The sequence below is a fragment of the Microchirus variegatus genome (assembly GCF_963457635.1).
Source record: "Microchirus variegatus genome assembly, chromosome: 4".
In the NCBI taxonomy this organism is placed as follows: Eukaryota; Metazoa; Chordata; class Actinopteri; order Pleuronectiformes; family Soleidae; genus Microchirus; species Microchirus variegatus.
In genome coordinates this window covers 36,220,601-36,248,331 of record NC_139805.1, presented here as the reverse complement: position 1 = coordinate 36,248,331, position 27,731 = coordinate 36,220,601, and the positions used below count along the sequence as shown (strand labels likewise).

The 27,731-nt window shown below is 40.4% G+C and overlaps 1 protein-coding gene across 1 annotated transcript in view; it reads left to right on the top strand.

The window, feature by feature from the left end:
- The first annotated feature begins 4,444 nt into the window (after positions 1-4,444).
- Positions 4,445-27,731, top strand: part of nfia (nuclear factor I/A) — a 131,665-nt gene continuing 108,378 nt past the window's right edge. The window contains exons 1-2 of the mRNA XM_083888642.1: positions 4,445-4,546; positions 14,357-14,885. Coding sequence (XP_083744768.1) covers positions 4,520-4,546; positions 14,357-14,885 — 556 coding nt within the window. The 5' untranslated portion in view covers positions 4,445-4,519. The remainder of the gene's footprint in view (positions 4,547-14,356; positions 14,886-27,731) is intronic.

Below are 27,731 nucleotides of genomic sequence, written 5' to 3'. Positions count from 1 at the left end.
CAGGTACGCTGGTTATTCGTAGCGCTGCTCTTTTACTTTAATAAACAGGCCGCTCCAGTTCCACTTGAGCGCTAACGGTGCTAAAGGAGCTAACGCGGCTAAACTGCGTTACTTTAGAGACTAATTTCGGTGAGTCACGTAAACATGAAGTCACGCGTGTTTTTCCGATCAATCGTCATGGAAACGCGTTATGCGCTAACATTAACGCCGTTAGCGTCGCTCACACAGGTGCACCCTTGGTAAATGATTACCGTGGTAATAATACTCAAACACCTTATAATATAAAAAAGAAATACACCCAACATGATTATGTATGAAATAAATAAAACTGAGCACAGCATTTTAGCTACAATTTTGTTAGCTTTCGTTAGCGTTATTAACACACAATTCAGTTTCAGTTAGTTTTTTAACTCAAGTTATTATTTTTACTTCAGGAACCATATTCCTGTAATATTCCCAGTTTTAAGTTTCTTTCTCTGGTCTCCACAAGGATGTTAAAAATGCCACGGCTTGTTCTTTACGTCATCTTTCAGCTCCATAACGCAAACGTAAACGTCCGTTAAGGAGTATTTAGAGAGCGCGTTTGTGTTTTTAATTGCCGTCTAATGGTCATTGATTCTTCTGTGATGGTGTCCCCGAGCTTCTCCGTTTCACCGCGGACTCTTTTATGTCCCGCGGTGTTTATGTGCGTCCCGACTGTTACTGTGTAACGTTGTGTAAAAATACCTGCTGTGGTATTTATTCAGTCTAAATATCACACACACACGCACACTTTTACACTTTCTTCTTCTTAGCGCTGATTTATTTTTCCTCGCCAGTATCGTCCTTCACGATCCCACAGGGACGTCCACGGCGTCTCAGGCTTCACTGAGGCTTTATTGAATTTCGTGGTAACTCCTGTAGCATCTCCACAGACTAGTATTTCCTCTTAAAATCCCTGTTAAAGGCTTTTATAGAGTCAATGTGGATGTTTGTGTGTGACTTTATTAAACTGGTCCTCTTGTGCCCAATCATTATTAGTATATCAGGTTAGGCTTCCAAAATGGCCGACATCAAGTCGATATCAGGTTAGGCTTCCAAAATGGCCAACACTCGGTGGGCGGAGTCACCCCAAGTTTCCACTTCCGAGTTTCGATGTAAACGGAACAATTTTTTTTTATGGCGTCATGTTGGTATTCCACGTCGAGGTCGACGACGTTCAGCTCCGAGTTTCTGAGTCGGAAATTCCGAGTTCCGACAACAAATGGAACGCGTCAAGAGTGTATGTTTTAGGGTACTTTTTGGGGCTTTGCCGTTCACGAAAACTCACCAAACTTAGCGTGCACGTCAGGACCTGTGCGGATTGCGATCTTACCAAGATTTAGTGCGATACGACGAATTCTGGAGGAATTCTGGTTAAAAAACTTTGAATTTTGTGTTCCTACTAGCTATGCGGCAACAGGCTCCGCCCACACCTGCCTTTGATCAGAAGTTCACATCAGGACCTTTTTGAAATTTTGAAACCAAACCCCGCCCACCCAAGATAGCGGACTAATTAACGTCGAAGCAGTGCGATGTTTTTCATAATCAACACTTTGTTTCTATGTCGTGTGAGCGGTAATACATGAAGTGTATCAGTGTGTGTGTGTGAGTCACTGTCGTCATTATCGTCACATTATAAAACAATAAAGAGAGAGTTATAATGGAGGTCAGAGGTCAGAGGTCACGCAGCTTTGAGATTTATCTACGATATCAACACGAGCCTCATAAATATTACATAAAAGTGTGTTTGTGTATTTGTTATCTAAAGTTAAAATGATAACAACAGTGTGTGTCAACGTCACTCGAGCCACACATTTCAAAATAAAAGTGTTTGTTTTCATATGGAACAATATATATTTCACAATAAAAGAAAAAAATTAATAATCGGTACATGCTAAAAATTGAGTAGCGGGCCACGTGTCGTCCTTCTGTCTCTTATTTTTCTTCCGACTTCCGACTACAAATGGAACGCACCAAGAGTGCATGTTGCAACAAAACCCCAGCATAAGATTACAGATTATTTTACTATGATGAAGTTTTCTTAATCAGTTAAATCAATACTTTGTTTCTCTGCCGAGTTTGACCTTGGAAATTCCGAGTTCCGACTACAAATGGAACGCACCACAAGTGAACATTGTTCGTAGTTCCAACCCCAGCATACGATTACGTATTATTTTACGATGAGTACGTTTTTCATAATCAATTAAATAATTATATGAATCAATACTTTGTTTCTAAGCCGAGTTGACCTTGTTGATTCCGAGTTCCGACTACAAATGGAACGCACTATGAGTGAACATTGCCACAACGTGCATGTTCGTAGATCCAACCCCAGCATAAGATTATGGATTATTTTATTATGAGCCCCTTTTTGGTAATCAATGAAATAACTTTTTGAACAAATACCTTGTTTCCTAGTCAAGTTTGAACTCGGAAATTCCGAGTTCCGACTACAAATGGAACGCACCATGAGTGAACATTGTTCGTAGTTCCAACCCCAGCATGAGATTACGGATTGTTTTACTATGAGGACGTTTTTCATAATCAATTAAATAATTATATGAATCAATACTTTGTTTCTAAGCCGAGTTGACCTCGGAAATTCCGAGTTCCCACTACAAATGGAACGCATGTTTGTAGTTTCAACTCCAGCATAAGATTAGGGATTATTTTACTATGAGGACGTTTTTCCATCATCAATGAAATAACTTTTTGAATAAATACTATGTACTCGGAAATTCCGAGTTCCAACTACAAATGGAACAGAACTTTTTGAATAAATACTATGTACTCGGAAATTCCGAGTTCCAACTACAAATGAAACAGAACTTTTTGAATAAATACTATGTACTCGGAAAATTCCGAGTTCCAACTACAAATGGAACAGAACTTTTTGAATAAATACTATGTACTCGGAAAATTCCGAGTTCCAACTACAAATGGAACAGAACTTTTTGAATAAATACTATGTACTCGGAAATTCCGAGTTCCGACTACAAATGGAACAAATTTTTTTTTTAAATCCTCAATCAGCATGTGTGAACTCACAATAACTCATCAATACAATTATCGATAACCACTTTACAGACACACACATACCAGCACGTGCAGCAGTGGCATCACTTTTGTCCAAACTCGTGCACGCGGAGGAATGTTTTTTTTTTTATTTTTATTTTTTTTTTTAAACGGGGTGGAGGGAAGAGATCGATCGATGCTTTTTTTTTTTTTCTTTAGTGATCGATTTAACCAGAGTGTGATCAGGGGGTTGAGGAGGCTCAGTCTGCAGGGTCACACACACACACACACACACACACACAGAGGCGCGTGCACGTGCACACAGCGCTGCAGTGACCGGTGGCGTCCACACACACACACACACACACACACACACACACGCTGTCCCGGTGCAGCAGCAGCACAGAGCCTCAGTCACAGTCAGGACAGACAGAGGAGCAGAGAGGAGGTGGCGCTCGACTCCGTGTCCCGGACACACACTCTCTCTCTCTCTCTCTCCCACTCTCCCCCTCTGTCTCTCTCCCTCTCTCTCTCTCTCCGCCGTCTCCTCCTGTTGGAGATAAATTAACGGAAAGCAGCTGTCGGTTGTTTCAGAGGCGAGGCGGCCGTGTTGGCAGCTCAGGGATCCCGCTTTTTGCCTCTTTTTTCCTCCCTTTTTTTTGTTTTTTCTTCCTCCTCTTCCTTCTCCTCTCTCTCTCTCTCTCTCTCTTCTCCTCCTCCTCCTCCTCCCGGGACTCCGACACCACAAACACCGACACCACCAGCCGCCGCTGCCGCTGCGGTTCCTGCACCGCGCCCTCCCTCCTCCTCCTCCTCCTCCTCCTCTCTTCCCTCCGTAGCTCCGTCCGTCCGTCCCGGGCACCGCGCACCGCGGAGCCTCGGCTCCTCCACGCCGCCTCCAGCGCAGCAGCGCACGGACACGTTGGACATGTCGTTGCCGAGGTCTCCGCGCGGCTCCGCGCCGCTGTGAGATGCGGTTTCCCCCCCGCGTGTGTTCGTGTGGAGCTGCAGCGACGCCACAGCGACTCCAAACTCTTCTTCTTCTTCTTTTTGACTTTTTTTTTTTCTTTTCTTTTTCTTTTTATATTGAACTGAAGTGAATTCTCCGGGACTTTACCCCCCCCTCCTGTCCCGTCCCGTGTGGCCGGAGATGAGCCTCTGGTCGTCGGTGTCTGGGCTCAAAGTTGCTCGCTCCCCGGCGCGGGGCCTCTAACAGGTCCGGACAGTACACATGTAACCCGAGGCGCGGGGGTCAAAGTTCAGCCCTGCTTGGAAATGTGAAAGCGAAGGGGGTTAGAAAGGAGGGTTCTGTCTCCACACACACACACACACACCCTCACACACACACACACTCTCTCTCTCTTTCACTCTCACTTTCTCACTCCTTCTTTTTTCCCCTCTTCCTTTCCTTTTTTCTCACACACACACACGCACGCGCACACACACATAAACACACACACACACACCTCCCAGCTCTACAGATATGTATTCACCGCTATGTCTGACACAGGTGAGTGTTTTTTATCAACTTTAAACTTTTAATTCTCACTCTATAGATTCTATGTAACCATGCGTGTGTGTATGAGTGTGTGTGCGCGTGCACGGACGAACTTCAGCTGCAGCTTCTCCTAGTGTGTCTGCAGCAGCACATGTCGGACTGCGCCTTTAAAAAGTTCCGATGTAACTTTACTTCATTTTCCATATATGTCGCTGTGTTTTGCACATTTGCGGCTTGTGTTTTTGCGGCTGCTTTGCGCTCGGTTGTTCCCCGGGTTCAGGCTCCGCTGCTCGGCCGGACAGAGACGCACAGACCGCCGCAGCAGCAGCAGAGTTTTAGAGAAGGAATAAAGCAGTTTTTTGTTTATTTCTTTTTTGCAGCTTTTCCTGCGTAATTTGCGCCAAACTTGGCTGCGTAAAGTCGCTCCTTTTGCGCCTGTCCTCACTCTCTTGGACACTCTGTCCTCTCTCCAAAGTCGCTCCTCATCCTCTCTTTTTTTTTTGCGCTCCCCCCGAAACCTCGTCGTCCAAACGAGGCTCCCGGCGCAGTGCGTGGCGCAGCGTGGGTGCGCGTGCAGCGCGAGCGGGTGACGGTGCTCCTCAGCTGCACGCGGGTCACGCGGGGTTTTTTTTTCCGGCCGGCTGCACAGGGGCGTGCACGCTGACCGTGAACTGTTAATTGGCTTCTTCATCAGGCCTCAGAACCTCAGGCCTCCTCTCCTCACACACACGTGTGTGTGTGTGTGTGTGTGTGTGTGCGCGTGTGTGTGTGTCAGGGGTGACCTGAGGTGACACGAGCACCAAGTAATCCACAATAATCTCTAGAGAAAATCAGATTTTTAGCCTCAAACTCAGTGATTTATGATCCATATTTTGCTTTTATTAAGAGTTTAATTCAATCGTTTTCACCATATTTAAATTCAGATTAGATTAAATTATTATTTTTATTTTATTGTGTTGTGTTTAGGGTCAGAGGACAAAAATAAAAATAATTGTGATGTAATTTGGTCATTTTTGGATTTGACCTGAATGAGATTTTTCCTGATTTTGCTGATTTTCATTTTCCCTTAAATTCCTTATTTTTATTTTATTTCTACTCTTAAATAAAACCGTAAAAATAATAAAACCACCTACACGTTTACATGCGTTTCTCCCACTATGATAAATATTTGATATTTGAACTCATCAGATTAGTAGAAATTGATTCATTTTGCTGCGAAATGAATGATTTATTTGAATGAATCGGTGCAAATTTCTCCCTTTAATGAACGATATTTAATTGATATAATTTATCGAGCACGTCGCGTATCGATCGTGGCTGTAAATAATAATTAAAATACAATTATAACGTGATATTTTAACATGAATGATAATAATGTTCATGTGTGAAGACGTCGTCAGAGTCTGAAACTGAAGGAAAGGACACGAGCTTCAGGATTTAATCTGATTATCAGGGAGTAAAACCTATAATCAGTCCTTTCACTAATCTGTGTGTGTGTGTGTGTGTGTGTGTTTGTGTGTGTGTGTTTAATTCTTTATTTGTTTTGCTGATTTTTTTCCCCCTTTTTCATTTATTTATTTTTTTAATTATTTTTTTTTTTTACCCCCTTTGAATTCAGGGTGTGTGTGTGGTGTGTTGTGTGTGTGTGTGTGTGTGTGTGTGTGTGTGTGTCCTCGTCACGCTGTTACACACACACACACACTCTTTAATCCAGCCACGTTTATCCGTCAGGGTTCAATCCAAGATAAAATTGGATCTAAAATAATCTTCTTCTTTTTTTTTTAAACATCACATATTTTTTGTATATTTTTAGGAAAGAATAAATAAATAACTAAATAAATAAAATCTAATTTAAGCTTAACAAAAAAAACAAAAACAGAATCCACTTAAAAATATTCTAAAATCTTGAGTTTTAGCTCAATGACGAACATGCGTTGAATGCTATGTTCGCCTCAGCCAGCAGGGGGCGCTCTACATTGACCTCTACTGTTAAAAATTGTAATTTTTCATTTAATTTGTCAAGAGCGGATTTTAAAATCGTGGCGAAACCATCGAGGTTTGACTTTTTATGGACATTAAATGTAAAATATTAGATTAAACCCTTAAATAAAGCCTCACAATCCTGCCTTTTTTTTGTCCTCGTCCTCTTTTTCTTTAAAAACGTCTTCATTTGTTTCCTTAGAAACGTATTAACGTGACGCCGGTCGTCGTCCGTCAGGTTATTTCCTTTTAAAAAAATTGATTTAATTTGCGACGAGTTCAATCGTCAGTGTGTGGAAAAAACGAAAAATGTCATAAAACACCACGGAGACATGAACTTGTCCATGTTCTGTGCGACCAGGACAGATGGTTTCTTCCAATTTGATTTAAAAAAGATCATTTTCTTTGTTTTTTATTGACGTTTTGATTTAAAAACAGTTAATTTTTCAGCCTTAAATCAGCGTTTTTTCTCCAGCGTCACTCGTGAGTTGTTTGTGGTCTCACCCTCTCACATCCTCATGTGTGTGTGTGTGTGTGTGTGTGTGTGTGTGTGTGTGTGAGGGCGTCACGGAGGCTGCCGTCCGCCGCCGCCAACGCCGTTAACCGGGGGAATCCGACTGAGCCGCTGAGCCCGAGCGACACGCTGATAATTCCCTCAGTGTGTGTGTGTGTGTGTGTGTGTGTGTGTCAATAGAAGGAGGGAGGAGGAGGAGGAGGAGGAGGGTGAGGAGCAGACATGGAGGATTACCATTATTGCTCCAGTAAATGACTGTTATTCAGGCGTTTGTTGTTACAGGCCTGTTATTCTGAGCCCATTACATCTGTCACCAAGGTGCACACGCGGGGGGGCGGTGTGTGTGTGTGTGTGTGTGTGTGTGTGTAAGAGTCACAGTCTGATTCCCACAAGACGGGGTTAAGAAAGCGAGGGGGGGGGGGCTCGTCGTCGTTCACCTCATTCAAACGCAGCCAAAAAACTGTAAGTTTAGTGCAGTTTTGTTTGAAATTGCGTGGATTTGATGTAAAAATGTCTGTAATGTGTTCAAAATGGGGGCGAAAAATTAAAATAAAACTTAGAATATGTTGTATAAACCATAAATGTTCCATGCAAACAATTTTTTTTTTATCAACGTTTGTGCTTTTATTTTGGAAATACTACCACACAAATCGTCTCCTATCGTCGTCGGTTCAGATTCTGACTCTGACTTCTCACGTTTAAATCCCAATACGATACGATAGATTATCGATGAAAAAGCCACAGATTAACAGATAATCTCATGAGTCATACTTTCATTATCTCAGTTAGAGGAGAACATCACTCAAAAATCTGTCAAAAATACAGATAAAAAAAGGTTGAAATGCAGCCAAAGAACTGTGAATTTAGTCTGTTTTTTGTTCAATTCTCTCAAAACAAGACAGAAATGCCATGGATGTGTTTAAAAATGACTTTAATGTGTTAAAAATAGGGGGAAAATTAAAGTAAAACTTGAAATATGTTATATGTTTTTTTAAAAGAAGGAGAAAAATCAACAAACGTTCCATACGAACAGTTTTTATCAGCAACCGTGCTTTTATTTTGGAAACATTCCGTGTCTCTCCCATACGAATCGTCTTTGTTTTAGATTCTGACTCTGATTTCTCACGTTTAAATCCAAATACGACCCTCGTGTGGCGAGATTGTCGATTAAAAAGCCAGATTAACAGACATAATCCCGTATGACTCACACCAAGAAAACATCTGTTAAAAAAAGATTGAAATTTGGCCAAAAACTGTACATTTAGTCTAGTTTTTGTTTAATTCTCTTAAAACAAGCCAGAAATTCCATGGATTTGATGTAAAAATGTCTGTAATATGTTAAAAATGGGGGGGAAAATTCAATTGTCAGCACTTTTTAAACTTAAAATATGGTGTATGATTAAATAAAAGGAGTGAAATCGACAAAAATGTTCCATACGATTAATTTTAATCAACTTTTGTGCTTTTATTTTGGAAATATTCTGTGTCTCTCCCATACGAACTGTCTTTGTTTTAGATTCTGACGCGTTTATATTCGAACACGACACTCTTGTGGCGAGATTGTCGATGAAAAAGCCACAGATTAACAGACATAATCCCGTATGACTCGCACCAAGGAAAAATCTGTTAAATAAACGGATCAAAAAGAGATTGAAACGTGGCCAAAAACTGTAAATTTAGTCTAGTTTTTGTTTAATTCTTTTAAAACGAGCCAGAAATTCTATGTATTTGATGTAAAAATTACTGTAATTTGTTAAAAATGGGGTAAAAATGCTAAAATATGCTACATGATTAAATATAAGTAGTAAAATCAACATAAATGTTCCGTACGATTAATTTTAATCAACGTTTGTGCTTTTATTTTGGAAATATTCCGTGTCTCTCCCGTACGAATCGTCTTTGTTTTAGATTCTGACACGTTTAAATTCAAACACGACACTCGTGTGGTGAGATTATCGACGGAAATAATCTCACGTGAGTCATTAGCGGCTCAATTTGACCGTATTTTTTAAACCCAAACAAACCCGAACTCGCTATAAACCGCTCGTTTCCTTGAATCATTTTCTTGACACAGGTGCAGCAGAAGCAGTGGGATTATGTCTGTGTCAGAGAAAAAAAAAACATTCCTGTGTCGAGGGGAGGGGGAGTGGGATAGCCGAGAACAAGAGGGATTATCTGGCCCCGCTGGCGGAAAAAAAAAAGCGTCGAATACGAGAGCGAGCGACTCGTTAAGTGGAGATTTTTGTTGTGCAGAGTGTGAAAGAGAGCGAGAGTCAGGAAGCTGGAAAACGCTGCACCGAGGCTGCGAGGAATGTCGGAATGTGGCTCCCGACGAACGTCCACAGATCCACTCTGGAATGTGTGTGTGTGTGAGTGTGTGTAGCCGCTCGTCGTCCTAATAACCGCCCGAGGAAGCGCCCGAGACGCAGAAAATCAGAGAAAGTGCTCGTCCTGCGCTCAGATTCGTCAGATTCGTCAGGTTTGCGAGGTTTTCGGTGGAGCTGAGAGCGTCTGCAGAAGCTGCCGCTGCAGGCGCTCGCTCTCACACACACACAAAAACCCTCCGTCCTGGATCGTCTCCAAGAACAAACAATGTGCCGTATTCAGGGAGGGCGAACAATGTTGTGTGTGTGTGCGTGTGCGTGTGTGTGTGTATATATATATATATATATATATATGAATACATATATAAGTAAAAAGGCAGTGCAGCTGGTGCTCCAGAACAGCCCGTAGATACAGATTTAACAGTAAAAAAAAAAAACAACAACAACAACCTCAAAACCTCCAGTTGAACCGTGGAAGATCGTGGAAAACCTCACGCTCGCTAAAATCCCGCGTTTAGACGCCGACGCCTGACTTTAAAGCGGCTTAATCCCAGTTTAAATCTTAAAACGCGGAGAATTTCCATCCATTGCTGTGTTGAAACGTATAAGAATGTGCGATATAAAGTTGTCTTGTATCCTCTTTCTGATGAAATTGTGTATTTGAGTTGAGTTTGTGAAAAATAAAATAAAAACTGCATAATTATCACTACTTGCGTTGGATAAATAAATTTTGCAAAAAAAAGTTGTGCGTTATTCTCAATTAAACAAAGAACGATAAGTAAATAAACGACAGAAAACCTTTACGACTATTTTATATCGAGAAAATAGAAACTCAACAGTTCGCGCAAATGAGCAAAAACAGAACCAAACTCAAAGATGTGCCAAGACAGGTTGTGGTGAAAGGGCAAATGGGAGGCGGGGGAGAGGAAGCAGATTTGTATGAATGTTGTTGAATGTGCGTTTTTATAATTTCTGGACCGAATTATTTTGCTTAAATATCTTAATATTGACTGAAATATTTGCTCTAAAATGCAAATTTTAACAAATATTGCGTTTCCTGCGGTTTGAAAAGACCACGTTGCGATTCAGATAAAATTTTAATCGTTCACCTCTAATATGGATTACATTATATCGGAAAGCACGGTATAAAAGGTTTTTCCACACATTTTTATAAGCATTTATTAGCAAATTTGCATTTATGGCTGTATGGCGTGGCTATATCTTGGAGTTCGTCCTTGTGTGAGCGACTTCCTCTCATTTTGTAACGAATCACTTTGAATTTTTCCTCATGTGTAGGTGATCACCCGAGTATGTTCCCATTCAAATTTGATAAGAATCTTCCCACCGATGACGTCACAAAACATCGCCAAACTTTCAACGTGTCCCATTCGCTTACAATGGGCGAAACGTAGAAAACAAATCTCAGTCAAAATTTATCAGATTTGAACGGAATTTGGTACGTGTGTGTAGGATCAGACTCTCTACCATCACACTGAGTTTCATCCGGATCTGATCTAGATTACGCATTTGGCTGCAGTTCGGTTTTTGTCGCGTTTATGTGAGATGCTAACAGCTATGAGCTGGTAAAGTTCTACACAGATCCAGAAAGTTCTTTTGGATCGTTTGAAACTGAAGCTGGTGATTTCATTTGAGGCAGTGATGGAAGTTCTGGTGCTACGATAAGTTGCCTACTTCGTCCTCTGGCTGTTAGCTTAGCCGTTAGCCTCGAGTCAACTTGGTGCCGAAACTAGAGAAGCTACTGAGGTGAGGTTGTTATTGACGCTCAATGGTTGTTGTTAGGTTCAAAAACCTTCTTTTATATCCATTAATTTCAGTCTTTCAGACATTTTCAGTCATAAACTCTGACCTGGTCAGGACCAGTCTTCTTCACAGAGACTGAAAACCTGGTCCTAGTGAGGCAGAACCTCATTTCTGAGGAGCTGGTGTTAAGTTTAGGACTAAGATTCGGATTGTGGTTATGTTTAGCTCGTCTAAATGTGTGTATGTAAATATATCTGACTCTGTTTCTCAGAAACAACATTAACCCATTTGAGGGAACACACACACACACACGGTATAGAATTAGAATTTAATCCCACCCCCGCCGTCATCGTCTCGCTGCCGTAAATAAATCACCAGAGAACTAAACGTGGATTAATCTGAAAATAGTCCCTGACAAATTACATGGTTTTATGTTTTCACTGAGAAACCGAATAAAAACAGGTTTTATTATCAAAAATGTGCTATTTTCCGTCATGTTTAACGTTAGCATTTGCTGTTCTGTGATTATTTAAAATGTAAAAATTAAAACTTGTCCAATAAAAGTTTGTTTGTCCAATGACATGGAGAATTTATACCAAATACCAAAATAATATGAAGTTGGAGTTAAAAAAACGCACTGTAAAACATTGTTACAATACGTGAAAAAATGCTCACAAATATAAAACTTGACTAAATCAGTTTAACTTTAAATTTAATTCTCTGTGCCGTAAAGAAATAACATAGGCTTAGCATTAGCATTAGCAGTGTAAAAGTATTTACGTATGCACTGTACAAAAAAATCTGTTAACTTTGTTTACTTTTTGTTGAGGAATTTAAATTTGTACGTGAAAAAAACAGACTAAATTGAAGGAAATTGCATTAATGTTTACTAAGATCAAGTCGTAGTGTAGAATTGATCCTATTTGCATAAATCTGTGATAATAAATCTATATTTTAACACACATTTAATGTAATACAGTAATAAACACATTAAAAAAACAGTATTTGTGTCGGGATTTCAAGCAAAACAAAGTGTTAGCTTTGTTATCTTAGCAATACTAAGTTGGATATATATTATTGGCAAAAAAATATATATATTTTATTATTTTAGCTCCTTTTAAAACCAGTTTTTACAGTACAATAATGTAGACTTAGCATTAGCAGTGTACACTGTAAATGAAATCTGTGTTGTGTGTTTATACTGTTATTTTTTGTTGTTGTCGCAGATTTTTAAGGATCTTTTTTGTAAACTAAAAATATAGTTGATTTTAGCGAGCTGAGTTTTGCAGTGTAGCTTCATGTGTGTGTGTGTGTGTGTGTGTGTGTGTTGTCCACATGCCACCACAGTCAGCGGCGTGTGTGTGAGCGTCTTTGATCTATGAATAGTCGCCTCTTTCTTTTTTTTTTCAATACGTGGCTCAGGAGGAGAAGAAAGGGGAGGAGGGAAATATAACCCCACCCCCCTCCACCTCTAACTCCTCCCCCCGTCCTGCTCGCTTGTCGCTCTCTCAGGGATTTTATCCAAATAAGAAAATGTTCCATGAAGATGTTTCCTTTTGTTTTCTCTTTGCTACAAACACAAACGTCTGACTGCAAACAAGCAACAGAAATAGTAGATTTACACAAAAGTATATTTATGTGTGACAATGTTTCAAAATTAGCATTTAAATGATTCAGGATTAGGACAAAAATGGTCACAATTTAAGCAAATTGCACTTAAGTTACTATTGGTTACTTAAAATGAGCCCTCATTTACTTTATTGAGCTGATTTTAAGAGTTTATGCTGTAGAATTTCATACCTGCTTTAGATCCCAAAATGAGATTATTTTCCATTTAGTCTTAAATTAGCTGGATTTACTTGCTGTGAAGTAAAATTTGCTTTTTTTTTGTGTGGTGGAGGAGACGCAGAGCAGGGTAATCCAGGTGGTGTAATCGTCAGTCAAAAGCCACATAATGCACCTTTAATACGACTCTAATCCTGCACATGGAGATCACAGGAGGTCTCCTCTCTGCTGCTGCTGTCGTTCTGTTCGCTCACTTTAGCTTAAAGAACTTAATTCATTCGAGTTTCAACCAGAAAAATCAACTAAAGTCAATTAAAGTTGGTCAAAAATTAACTTTTTTCACCGTAATTTCCTTTTTTACTTCTTCTTAATTCTTCTTTTTGCTTATTTTTATCTTCTCTAATCTCACGTTTAATCTGCTTGTCCGTGAAAAACCTGAAGATCCTTTAAACCTGAGATGTTTCCAGATGTTCCTCTGCAGTTTCTTTGATATTTAGACCCTGGTTTTAAAGATTTTAAAGGTTTTAAAGGTTCTAGTTTGTTACATTTATCTCCTCACATGAGTTCTTTTGGGACATTTATTGACCCAGAGACGATCGTGATGTTCTGCTGATGTTCTTCTCAAACCCTGAAGACCACAGAGCTTCAGTAGAACAATTATCTCTCTCTGTTTTTGACTGGATTGAGATGAAGACCTTCTTTACTTCTTTCTAATTCTTCCTTTTGTTTATTTGTATCTTCTCTAATCTCATGTTTAATCTGCTTGTCCGTGAGAAACCTGAAGATCCTTTAAACCTGAGATGTTTCCAGATGTTCCTCAGCAGTTTCTTTGATATTTGGACCCTGGTTTTAAAGATTTTAAAGGTTCTAGTTAGTTACGTTTATCTCCTCACATGAGTTCTTCTGGGACATTTACTGACCCAAAGACAATCGTGATGTTCTGCTGATGTTCTTATCAAACCCTGAAGACCAGTAGAGCTTCAGTAGAACAATAATATCTGCGTGTGTTTGACTGGATTGAGATGATTAATCCACTCGTGAGGTTGAAGATTTCACCGCACTTTCCTTCTTTTATTTTTATCTTCTCTAATCTCGTGTCATCTGTTTGTACGTGAAAAACCTGAAAATCCTTCAAACCTGAGATGTTTCCAGATGTTCCTCAGCAGTTTCTTTGAAATTTTGACCCTGGTTTTAAAAGTTTTAAAGGTTTTAAAGGTTTTAATCTCCTCACATGAGTTCTTCTGGGACATTTATTGACCCAAAGACAGTCGTGATGTTCTGCTGCTGTTCTTCTCAAACCCTGAAGACCACAGAGCTTCAGTAGAACAATAATCTTTGCCTGTGTTTGACTGGATTGAGATGACTAATCCACTCATGATCAGAATAAAAGTGTGTAAAGTGATTGTCCTGACCTCCTCCTGACCTCCCCCTGACCTTCTCCTCGTCTTCTGTCTCCAGGATGAGTTCCATCCTTTCATCGAGGCGCTGCTGCCCCACGTCCGGGCCTTCGCCTACACGTGGTTCAACCTGCAGGCGCGCAAGAGGAAGTACTTCAAGAAGCACGAGAAGCGCATGTCCAAGGAGGAGGAGCGCGCCGTCAAGGACGAGCTGCTGGGCGAGAAGCCCGAGGTCAAGCAGAAGTGGGCCAGCCGCCTGCTGGCCAAGCTGCGCAAGGACATCCGGCCGGAGTTCCGCGAGGACTTTGTGCTGACGGTGACGGGCAAGAAGCCGCCGTGCTGCGTGCTCTCCAACCCCGACCAGAAGGGCAAGATGCGGCGGATCGACTGTCTGCGGCAGGCGGACAAAGTGTGGAGGCTGGACCTGGTCATGGTGATTTTATTCAAAGGGATTCCCCTCGAAAGTACTGACGGAGAGCGGCTGGTGAAGTCGCCTCAGTGTTCCAACCCCAGCCTGTGTGTGCAGCCACACCACATTGGAGTTTCTGTCAAGGAGCTGGATCTTTACCTGGCCTACTTCGTCCACGCAGGTCAGTCCATTTACGCTCACTCTGTGTCTCTGTGTCTCTGCGGCTGTGGAGGTTTGGTGTTTGGTGTTCTCCGCTGGAGAAAACACCATCTGGAGTTGTCGAGGGTTCGATTCCCAGACCCATGTGTGTGACTGGGTGTGTGATGGAAGAAGCTGCTGTATTTTGAGTGTTTTTACAATCATTTAAACACGTTTCTGTGATTTTTCAGCTTCGTAATTGTGAATATTTATAGTTTTTTCGACAGAATTAAGACCCAATTAATCGATTATGATAATAATCGTGAGTTGCAGTCTCTCTATAAATACAGGAACCGCCCTTTCTGAGTGAAAAACGTCAGATTATTGCAGATTATTTGTGTTATTTACTTGTTTCTGGTCGTGGGTTCCACTTCTGTTGGTCCATACTCATGAGCAGAGAGCTCCGCCTCTTTTTTGTGGGAGTTCTGGCTCCTGATTGGATAAAGTGTTTTTGTTCTTTTCTTAGATTCACAGACTGATTACAATTTAAACACATTTCTGTGATTTTTCAGCTTCATAAATGTGAATATTTATAGTTTTTTGGACGAAATTAAGACCCGATTAATCGATTATGATAATAATCGTGAGTTGCAGCCCGTGAAAATCTCTCTATAACTACAAGAACAGCTCTTTTTGAGTGAAACACGTCAGATTATTGCAGATTATTTACTGTTTTCTGGTTGTTGTGTTTACGTTACATTTTAATTAAAGCTGCTATCTGTGAGTTTTACCCTTAACTTTTTGTTGCTAACTTCTCATCTGTTGTTCCCGCCTTCCTCTCTACGTGAGGAGGGGGCGGTCCAACCTCATGGGCAGAGAGCTCCGCCTCTTTTTTGTGGTTCTGGCTCCTGATTGGATAAAGTGTACAAGTCCACAGACTTGATGTTTTAGACGTTTGAAAACCTTAGCTGTCGATCCACGAGAACGACAACTGTCGGGATAAAGAGATATTACGGACTGCAGCTTTACGTCAAAATGTAGCATTAGCAGTAGTAGTAGCATTTAGTTGTGCATAAAAACTGTATTTTTGATCAGCTAGCGCATCTGAAATACATGTTCAAGGCTTGAATTTCACCAGAATGTGGGACATGGGTGAATTTCATCATTATATTCAAGATTAAGAATTTTTTTTTCCGTCATTTCCACATGGGAAGGAAAATACAAGCAAAGAAGACGTGTAAATAACAAATAATGATGATAAAATAGAAGATATAGACAGTATACAGGTCACTTAAGATAAATAATATAGTGTTAAATCAATGGAGGATGTCAACAATGCTGTGTAAGCTTCAAAATAAAAGGTACAGGCTATAAAAAGTGTCATTCTATAATCCCAAAATGACTAAATGTTTAAAAATGATGACGTAAAAGAAGAGCTGGTATCAGTTTGTTGTTAATTTCACACAGAGAGGATTAATGCGCGGCGTCTGATGAAGCTCGTTGGTTTGTCATTTGTCGCCGTGCGGCGGTGAAAAGCGCTCGTCGTCGTCGTCGTTTGCCTTTAGCGGACGCCGCTGAGCCTCTTTGACTCAGAGACGTTATCTGCTGCAGACAGACACACTTTCATCAGCGGTCAGAAGAGACGCTGCCAAAATAAAAGCCCACCCCTCAATGAGCACAGGGGTTCATTATTTTTGGCTCGTCTTTGAGTACGAGTAAAAAAAAAACAACAATAATTTCTGCGGTGATCTCGCGGCACGTTCACTGACTTATTCTGAGGGGGGAAGCTTAAGTTTTTGACAGTTTTCTTGGAAAACAAGCACAGTTTTTTCAGGTTTTTACCTGTAAAATGATCCAAAAAGTTTCATCTTTTTCACCTCTGATATTTAAAGTAACACCATGTAGGATTTGCTCCCCCTACAGTTGCTCAACGGTATTGTTATGTCGTACAGTAGCAGTTCCACAGCGCCAATGCAGGCTTTGACAGAGGTGACGTTCACCCTGTCATCAGTTCATGCACCGGCAAAATAAATATCGTGATGATATTGTGTCATGGCTTAAATATCGTGATAATATCATCTTCTGGTTTAAATATTGGGATATTATCGTATCATGACTTAAACATGATTATATTATCGTGGCTTAAATATCACGGCAATATTGTGGCTTAATTACCATGATAATATCGTGGCTTAAATATCGTGATAATATTGTATCGTGGCTTAAATATCGTGATAATATTGTATCGTGGCTTAAATATCGTGATAATATTGTATTGTGGCTTAAATATTGTGATGATATCGTATCATGGCTTAAATATCGTGATACTATCGTATTATCGTGGCTGAATTACGGTGGTAATAACATATCGTGGCTTAAATATCGTGATATCTTATTGGGGCTTTAATATCGTGGTAATATCATATCGTGGCTTAAATATCGTGATATATTGTATCATTGCTTAAATATTGTGATAATATCATATTATCGTGGCTTAAATATCGTGATAATATCATGGCTGAATTATGGTGGTAATATATTGTGGCTTAAATATCGTGATAATATCGTATTGTGGCTTAAATATTGTAATAATATCGTATCATGGCTTAAATATCGTGATAACATTGTATTGTGGCTTAAATATCGTGATAACATCGTATCATGGCTTAAATATCGTGATAATGTCGTATCATGGCTTAAATATTGTGATAATATCGTATCGTGGCTTAAATATTGTGATAATATCGCATTATCGTGGCTGAATTACGGTGGTAATATCATTGACGCTTAAATATCGTGATAATATCGTATTGTGGCTTTAATATTGTATCGTGGCTTAAATATCGTGATATTGTATCATTGCTTAAATATTGTGATAATATCGCATTATCGTGGCTGAATTACGGTGGTAATATCATTGACGCTTAAATATCGTGATAATATCGTATTGTGGCTTTAATATTGTATCGTGGCTTAAATATCGTGATATCGTATCATTGCTTAAATATTGTGATATCGTATTATCATGGCTTGCTTATGGTGGTAATATCATTTTGCTCTTAAATATCGTGATAATATCATATTGTGGTTTCAATATCGGGATAATATTGTATCGTGGCTTAAATATCGTTCTAATATCGTATCGTGACTTAAATATCATAATATTATCGTGGCTTAATCTTTCCGATATCTGACCCAGTGATATTGTTTTTGTCAGTCACATAAACATAAACATCGTCGAGCTTCAATAAAATACGACCAATAAATAAATAAATAAATAAATAAATCAAATAAACGCGGAATAAAAATGAGATTTACAGAAAGTTCCAGAACATTTTCACCTCGACGGCAACTTTTCCGCACAAAGAATCATTTTAGGACGGAGTTTGTTCCGCTAACCGTTTATTTATTTATTTATTTAATTATTTATTGACTTCTTCTTCATCAAAGATGTCCCTGTGGTCGGTCGCCGTGGTGATTCCGCGGCGGCGAAAGCTTCAGCTGTGATCTGACGTTTGTGGAAACCTCTGCGACCCTGAGCCTTAATTACAATCATTTCCTCCCGCAGACTAAAGCCTCTCTGAGCCCAAAGACTGCTGCCATTCTTCTGTCTGTGTGTGTGTGTGTGTGTGTGTGTGTGTGTGTGTGTGTGTGTGTGTGTGTGTGTGTGTGTGTGTGTGTGTGTGTGTGTGTGTGTGTGTGTGTGTTTTCACTCTGCGGTCGCAGTAATCAGCTGTGTGTGTGTGTGTGTGTGTGAGCGGCTGCAGTGAGTCGTCGCTCTGTGGTTTTCTGTGTTTTCTGACGTGGACGAGAACAAATCTGTGATTACTCGCACTGACTTTCTCTCTCCGTCAATAAAATAAAAAACGCCTTTTTCCTTTTTTCACTTTTCACTTTTAGTCGCTGTCACTTTTTTTTTTGCGAGAAAACTCTTTATTTTTCTTTGAAAATCTCAAAATAAGACACTTTTTGTGCATAAGAACAATGCAGAACTCGAGAGGAACCGTGATGTCATTTGGTTTCTTCCATTTGTAGCCAAAAGAAGACGTTACTGTTACAAAACACTTGGATTAAGTCAGAAGTTTAGTTTTCGGAACAGGAAAAAGTAGTTTGTACTGCGTTCCATTTGTAGTCGGAACTTTCCGACTCCCGACATCAGAAAACACTGCTACTTTTTTCCGCTAACGGCGCTTTTGTCGCGTTTGCTTCGCGGTAAATCTGTCGTACACGTAAAACTGTTGCACGTGGAAAAAGTAGCTACGCTGTTCCGATGTAATTTTATTTGTAGAAAAAGTTTGTATAAAGCGTGATATTATCGTGGTTTGATTACCGTAATAATATAGTGGCTTAAATATCGTGATAAGTATCGTGTCGTGGCTTAAATATCGTGGCTTAATTATCGTGATTATATCGTGGCTGACTTTTAAATAAAGTCATAACTTTAGTTTTCGGAACAGGAAAAGAGAATTCTTCAGCCTTTGTACTGCGTTCCATTTGTAGTCGGAACTTTCCGACTCCCGACATGAAAAAACACTGCTACTTTTTACCGCTAACAGCACTTTTGTCGCGTTTGTTTCACGGAAATCTGTCGTACACGTAAAACTGTTGCATGTGGGAAAAGTAGCTACGCTGTTCCGATGTAATTTTATTTGTAGAAAAAGTTTGTATAAAGCGTGATCATATCGTATTATCGTGGTTTGATTACCGTGATAATATAGTGGCTTAAATATCGCAAGAAGTATCATGTCGTGGCTTAAATATCGTGGCTTAATTATCGGGATTATATCGTGGCTGACTTTTAAATAAAGTCATTACTTTAGTTTTCGGAACAGGAAAAGAGAATTCTTCAGTCTTTATACTGTGTTCCATTTGTAGTCGGAACTTTCCGACTCCCGACATAAGAAAACACTGCTACTTTTTACCGCTAACCGCACTTTTGTCGCATTTGTTCGCGGTAAATCTGTCGTACACGTAGAACTGTTGTACGTGGAAAAGTAGCTACGCTGTTCCGATGTAATTTTATTTGTAGAAAAATTTTGTATAAAGCGTGATAATATCGTGGTTTGATTACCGTGATAATATAGTGGCTTAAATATCGTGATAAGTATCGTGTCGTGGCTTAAATATCGTGGCTTAATTATCGTGATTATATCGTGGCTGACTTTTAAATAAAGTCCGAACTTTAGTTTTCGGAACAGGAAAAGGGAATTCTTCAGTCTTTATACTGCGTTCCATTTGTAGTCGGAACTTTCCGACTCCCGACATAAGAAAACACTGCTACTTTTTACCGCTAACAGCACTTTTGTCGCATTTGTTTCACGGTAAATCTGTCGTACACATAGAACTGTTGTACGTAAGAAAAGTAGCTACGCTGTTTCGATGTAATTTTATTTGTCGTCTTTTTCTTCTTCTTCTTGTGTTTGGAGAGTTTCGTTATTTTCTTTCGCACTCTTGGTTCTTAAGAATAAGAAACATTGCTACTTTTTACTGTAAACAGCACTTTTGTCGCATTTGTTTCACGGTAAATCTGTCGTACAAAAAGTTGCTGCGCTGTACCGTAAATGTAAACGTATTCGTCATTGTCGTCTTTTTCTTCTTGAACTTTTATTGATTTATTTTTTCCCAGCTTTGGTTCTTTGTGTTTCTATAATCGTTCAAATAAAACTTTATTTAAAACATTTAAAAAGTTAGCATAAAGCGCTGAAGCTTCAGAGGAGAGTTCTCCACATCATCATCGTCTTCTCACAAAGAAAGAGGAAGTTGTTCTTGTGTTCAGGCCGTCGTCTCTTTAGAGAGAGAGAGAAGGCCGAGGCTTGGACGCCCACAGCGCTCTCTCCTCCTCCTCCTCCTCCTCCTCCTCCTCCTCCTCCTCCCCCCCCTCGCTCTCTGCTCTCAGCTCAGTGAGATCAGGTTTCGTTGCTGCTTCTTATTTAAGGCAACAGAGTTTTTCTGGAGCAACAGCTCTGATTAAAGACAAGAAGAAGAAGAAGAGTTGTTGTGTTGTTGAGTTTCTGAGTTGTGTTGTTGTGTTGAGTTTCTGAGTTGTTGTGTTGTTGGGTCGTTGAGTTGTTGAGTTGAATGTGTTGTTATTGTTGAGTTTCTGAGTTATTTTGTTGTTGAGTTGAGTTGTGTTGTTGAATTTCTGAGTTGTTGAGTTGTGTTGTGGAGTTGTGTTGTTGAATTTCTGAGTTGTTGAGTTGTGTTGTTGAGTTGTGTTGTTGAGTTGAGTTGTTGAGTTGTGTTGTGGAGTTGTTGTGTTGAGTTGAGTTGAGTTGTTGAGTTTCTGAGTTGTTGAGCTGTGTTGTGGAGTTGTTGTGTTGTTGAGTTTCTGAGTTGTTGAGCTGTGTTGTGGAGTTGTTGAGTTTCTGAGTTGTGTTGTGGAGTTGTGTTGAGTTGAGTTGTGTTGTTGAGTTTCTGAGTTGTTGAGTTGTGTTGTTGGGTCGTTGAGTTGTCGAGTTGTGTTGTTGAGTTGTTGGATCGTTGAGTTGTCGAGTGGTTAATTTGTATTGTTGAGTGTCTGATATGTTGAGTTGAATGTTTTGTTGTTGTGTTGAGTTTCTGAGTCGTTGAGTTGTGTTGTTGAGTTGTTGAGTCGTCGAGTTGTGTTGTTAAGTTGTGTTGAGTTCTTGAGTTGTTGTGTTGTTGGTCATTGAGTTGTTGAGTTTCTGAGTTGTTGAGTTTCTGTGTTGTTGAGTTTCTGAGTCATTGAGTTGTGTTGAGTTGTTTTGTTGTTGACATGTTGAGTTGTGTTGTTGTGATGTTGCACTGTTGTGTTGTTGTATGAAGAGCAGCAGCGTTGCCGTAGAAACCACAGCTCACTCACAATCATCCATAATTGAACGTGTGAACGACACACGTTCACTCACTGATAAAACAGTTGTTGTGTTGTTGTGTTTTCATTCACTCGTCTTCAGTCGAGTTTTGAGTTAAAAAATAAAAACTCAAACTCTGCATTTGTCCCTCGTCCCCCCCCCTCCGTCCCCCTCCCTCGTGGTGTCATGTGTCCTGAGTCTTGGATGTCGTCCTCGTCAGCGTCCGTCCTGCTGACTGGTGTCTTCTGTGGAGACACTGACACCTTCTTTTCTTCTTCTACGTGACGCAACCCTCGCTTTTCACTTAAACACGCACTTTTAGACTTAACTTTACCCTTAAACCTTAACCCTGTCTTCTGACCCTGACCCTGTCTTCTGTCTCTGACCCCGTCTTCTGACCCTGACCCTGTCTTCTGTCGCTGACCCTGTCTTCTGACCCTGTCTTCTGACCCTGTCTTCTGTGTCTCACCCTGTCTTCTGTCGCTGACCCTGTCTTCTGTCTCTCACCCTGTCTTCTGTCTCTGACCCTGTCTTCTGTCTCTCACCCTGTCTTCTGTCTCTGACCCTGTCTTCTGTCTTCTTTCGCTGACCCTGTCTTCTGACCCTGACCCTGTCTTCTGTCTCTCACCCTGTCTTCTGTCGCTGACCCTGTCTTCTGTCTCTCACCCTGTCTTCTGACCCTGACCCTGTCTTCTGACCCTGTCTTCTGTCTCTCAACCTGTCTTCTGACCCTGTCTTCTGACCCTGTCTTCTGTCTCTGACCCTGTCTTCTGTCTCTCAACCTGTCTTCTGACCCTGTCTTCTGTCTTCTGACCCTGTCTTCTGACCCTGTCTTCTGACACTGTCTTCTGACCCTGTCCTCTGACACTGTTTTCTGTCTCTGACCCTGTTTTCTGTCTCTGACCCTGTCTTCCGTCTTCTGTCTTCTGACCCTGTCTTCTGTCTTCTGACCTCGTCTTCTGACCCTGTTTTCTGTCTCTGACCCTGTTTTCTGTCTCTGACCCTGTCTTCTGTCTCTGACCTCGTCTTCTGACCTTGTTTTCTGTCTCTGACCCTGTCTTCTGTCTCTGACCCTGTCTTCTGTCTTCTGACCCCGTCTTCTGACCCTGTTTTCTGTCTCTGACCCTATCTTCTGTCCCTGACCCTGTCCTCTGTCTTCTGATCCTGTCTTCAGACCCTGTCTTCTGTCCCTGACCCTGTCTTCTGACCCTGTCTTCTGTCTCTGATCCTGTCTTCTGTCTTCTGACCCTGTCTTCTGTCTCTGACCCTGTCTTCTGACCCCGTCTTCTGACCCCGTCCTCTGTCTTCTGTCCCTAACCTTGTCTTGACCTTGTGCGTCTCTGAACAGCGTCCTCCTGTTGCTTCCTGTCTCTTACCCTGTCTTCCGTCCCTGACCCTGTCTTCTGACCCTGTCTTCTGTCTTCTGACCCTGTCTTCTGTCTCTGACCCTGTCTTCTGACCCCGTCTTCTGACCCCGTCCTCTGTCTTCTGTCCCTAACCTTGTCTTCACCTTGTGCGTCTCTGAACATCGTCCTCCTGTTGCTTCCTGTCCCAGAATCCTCTGCTGCTGCCTCGAGCGACACAAAACTTTCCCACAGAACAACTTTAAGTCTTTTCCCTCTTTAGCCTTGAGATGATTATATGTTGCCATATTTTAAAATATATGAAGTCCACTTTATCTTTTAATGTTTTCATTTATCTTCTCTCCGTCGTCCATAAAGCACTTTGGCTCCACTCCTGTGCTTTTTAATGTACTTAATAATAAAAATATGATTTGACTTAAACAATTTCATTAAGAGGAAACTGGAGGAGACGTGGTCTGCCAAGGCTGAGCAGTGTCCTGGTGTCAATGCACTTATTTATCACAAGTTTCACTTTATAGATGTGAAAAAGGCACAAATGTGTGTTATTTATTGCCTTTAATTAGATTTTACCTGTTGTTGTGCAGCTAATAATGAGGACTTTAATCACAATATAAACTATTATTTAAGAGAAAATCCTGGATCACCATCTAAATCGAGAGTTTCTGTGATTTTTCAGCGTCTTAGATGTGAATGTTTTCTAAAAAACTGAATCAGAACAGCATTATTTCCAGGTTCGAGCAACATTTTCTGTCATTTTATGGACAAAACAAGTGAGAAAATAATCCTTAGTTGCAGCTCTACATCTTATTATACGAGGAAATCTGATATTTTCCAAAATCCATCCTTTATTTTTTGAATTATTGCCAATAAAAACCTCCTTCATGGACTTAAAACATCTTTTCGTCTGCGCTGAAGCACAGATTTGAATGTTTCCACCTTAGTTTCCACAGAACTGTACTGTTTTTGCTTAATTTTCACACTTTTTAGACGTTTTTTCCAGTTAAACGTTGTTTTTAACCGTGAATAGTTGCGTGTAATTGAGGAATCGACACCAGAGGGAAGTTTTTTGCTGCAGGTTTGAACACGAACACTGAACTCCACAGTTCTCCTGCTGCCACAGGAAGTACGGCAGACAGCTGCACACAGGAAGTCCCTGCTGACTGTCAAACAGGTGGAGCTTTTCAAATTAACACACTTTCACTCACTCACACACACACACACACACACACACACACACAGGTTTGTACAGCTACTCTTGTCAGGACTTTAAACAAAGCTCTTATCCTTAAAGGAGTGCGGTTCTTGTGACAAATACAAGAAAACGCACACACACACATAGACTCTTATCCTTAAAAATGTCCTCAGAAATGAGGTTCTGCCTCATTAGGACCAGGTTTTTAGTCTCCATGAGGACTTCTGGTCCTGATAAGATGAGTTTTTATGATTGACAAAGGTCCTCAAGAGATGACAAAAACAGGAAAACACACACACACACACAGACCCTTATCCTTAAAGTTTTCCTCAGAAATGAGGTTCATGCCCCATTAGGACCAGGTTTTTAGTCTCAATGAGGACTACTGGTCTTGATAGGTCAGTGGTTATGACAGTAGAGGTCCTCAAGAGGTGAAAATACGGGAAAACACACACACACACAGCCCCTTATCTTAAAGTTGTCCTCAGAAATGAGGTTCTGCCTCATTAGGACCAGGTTTTTAGTCTCCTTGAGGACTTCTGGTCCTGATAAGATGAGTTTTTATTATAGAAAAAGGGTCCTGAAGAGGTGACAAATACAAGAAAACACACACACACCGTAAACGCTCCATTCATAAGTCTGTCTGCTTTGCGTGTGTGTGTCAGGAATAAGTGGCAGGGTCAAAGGTCAGCCCCCCCCCCACCCCTCAGTGATTTACGAGCCGGCTGGTGTGGTTGGCGGCGGGTGTCACTTTCACAGAGACGCTCGACACGTGCTCAAAGGTCAGAGGTCACGGCGTGGAGGTCGTGACCCCTATCACCAGCCGCTTAACCTCTAGGATAAACACACACACACACACACCATTACCCCATTAGCACGCAGTCATGCACACTTGGACAGGGGGAGTGGAGGGGGCGTGGCTGTGGCTAGGAGTGGGCGGGGCTTGCATGTGGCTGCTCGGGAACAAAAGGTCGAGGCGCTGACGCCTGGTGATTTAAACGTCGGTCACAGGCCGAAATAAAGATGTTCACATTTACTGCTGCAGATGAGCTCATATTTATGTGGCCACTAAAGTCAATTAAACATCATTAGAGAGATGGAATCATAAAAAAGTTCTTCTTCTTCTGCGGCAGCAGGAAGTCACTTTGTAAAAACACCTGATCACAGCACAAATTACTTCTTCACTTTACTTTTTCCTGTTTTTAAAAAGCTATAATTCTTATTTATCTGAATTTTCCTCATCTGTTTCCACTAAAAACTAAAATACTTAGAGTTAAGAAGAAAACCAGTGTGTGATAATATGTACGGCGCTAAAGAGACAACACACACCACACCCTGGAAGCTACATGCTACTTCCTGTTAGCCAGTAGGTGGCGCAGTGACTTATGCTAACAGGTTATCATCGTGGAAAAAAACACACACACTTTTGGACGATGCCGTAGTTGCTATGGTAACGGATAAAAAGGAAGGCGAGGGGGCGGAGTCTGTCTGGGCGGGTGGCTGGCTAGTGGGAATGCAAAATGTGTAAACGTTAGAGCTGTGCAATAGATTAACGCGCGTTAAGGTATGACACGTTTCCATTTCCTCATGTTTACGTGCCGCCACACCAGAGTCCAGGCACCGTTTACCGGTTAGCTCCGTTAGCTGCATTAGCTCCTTTTAGCGCCATACAGTGGAACTGGAGCAGCGCTAACAAATAACCAGCGTACCTGTGTACTGCGTATGTGTGCCTCTGTTTTTAAAGTTTAGCGTTACTACGTCAGTCGTCATGGAAACGTGTCTCGCGTTAACGTTGACGCCGTATAAACGCCATTGACGCGTTAACGTTTGCCAGCGCTAGTAAATGTTGTTTTGTACGATAATTCCTACGAAATCCACAATATCGCCCTAAAATTCGGTAACGTCGTAAATGAAGTCTGCTGCCACCTTGTGGTAAAAGATAATAGATGGTTTTTTTTTATTAATTTTGAATCATAAACACACTTTTATTGTGAATTATTTATTGTTCCACATGAACATATACACTTTTATTTTGAAATGTTCTCATCTAATATCTATCATATTTTACCACTACTGATATTAATATTTGTTTATTGTGACATCATGATGGAGTATAGCGATCAAATTGTAATATAATAATTGCCCAGTAGTTGCTTTGGGATATTGCTTGACTGTGCCTCCTAGTGGCCAGACGTGATAAGCAATTGATCAAAGCATCTGGAATTCAGATACGAGTTGAAATTCAAACCTTAGAAATAAGTTTTAACACATACAGTCTAGAAGTACATCAGAGCATCTATAATGAACTATATAACTGTACTGTGCCAGAGTTTAGAAACGACTAAATATTCATGAATTCCTCACGTGTTTCACTGTAAAGACTGAACACACACACATGCTGCAGATGCTGCTCTGTGATTGGTCAGAGCGGTGACTTCACTCCATCTGCAGCACAATTGGAGGATATCTGTGTGTCGGCGTGATAACGACAAACCTGCAGAAAGTGCGGGAAATTGATCTTTGTGTCGCCTCACACGACCCTGAAGAGGTCTGAGACCAGCAAACAACAACTGTGTGTTAGTGTGTGTGTCTGTGTGTGTGTGTGAGAGTGCGTGTGTGTGTGTGTGTGTGTGTGAGAGTGTGTGTGTGTTTCCACTGCGGTGACTGAAGAATCACCGATCGACAATTTCTGACCTTTTATGGAGTAAATATTTGCTGCTTTTTTCCACCACTCAGTTGGAGCAGGACTCCACTTCCTGTTCTGAGGAGGTTAAAGTGAGTCAATACTGAAATGTGACGTCATCAGACCGACGGCCTCTGATTGGTCAGAAAAATGTAATTCTAAATCTAAGTAAATGTAAAATTTACTTAGATTTCTAAAATCTACTGAAATTTCCAAAATTTACTTAGAATTCCAAAATCTACTAACATCTCTTAGAATTACAAAATCTACTTAATGTTCCAAAAGCTACTTAAATTTCTTAGAATTCCAAAATCTACTTAAAGTTCCAAATTTTAATTAAAGTTCCAAAATCTACTTAATGTTCCAAAATCTACTTAAATTTCTTAGAATTCCAAAATCTTCTTAGTTAAAGTTCCAAAATCTGCTATAGTTCCAAAATCTAGTTATAATTGCAAAATCTACTTACATTTCTTAGAATTCCAAAATTTACTTAGAATTCCAAAATCTTCTTAAAGTTAAAGTTCCAAAATCTGCTATAGTTCCAAAATCTAGTTATAATTGCAAAATCTACTTAAATTTCTTAGAATTCCAAAATTTACTTAGAATTCCAAAATCTTCTTAAAGTTAAAGTTCCAAAATCTGCTATAGTTCCAAAATCTAGTTATAATTCCAAAATCTACTTAAATTTCTTAGAATTCCAAAATTTATTTAGAATTCCAAAATCTTCTTAAAGTTCCAAAATCTGCTATAGTTCCAAAATCTAGTTATAATTCCAAAATCTACTTAAATTTCTTAGAATTCCAAAATTTACTTAGAATTCCAAAATCTTCTTAAAGTA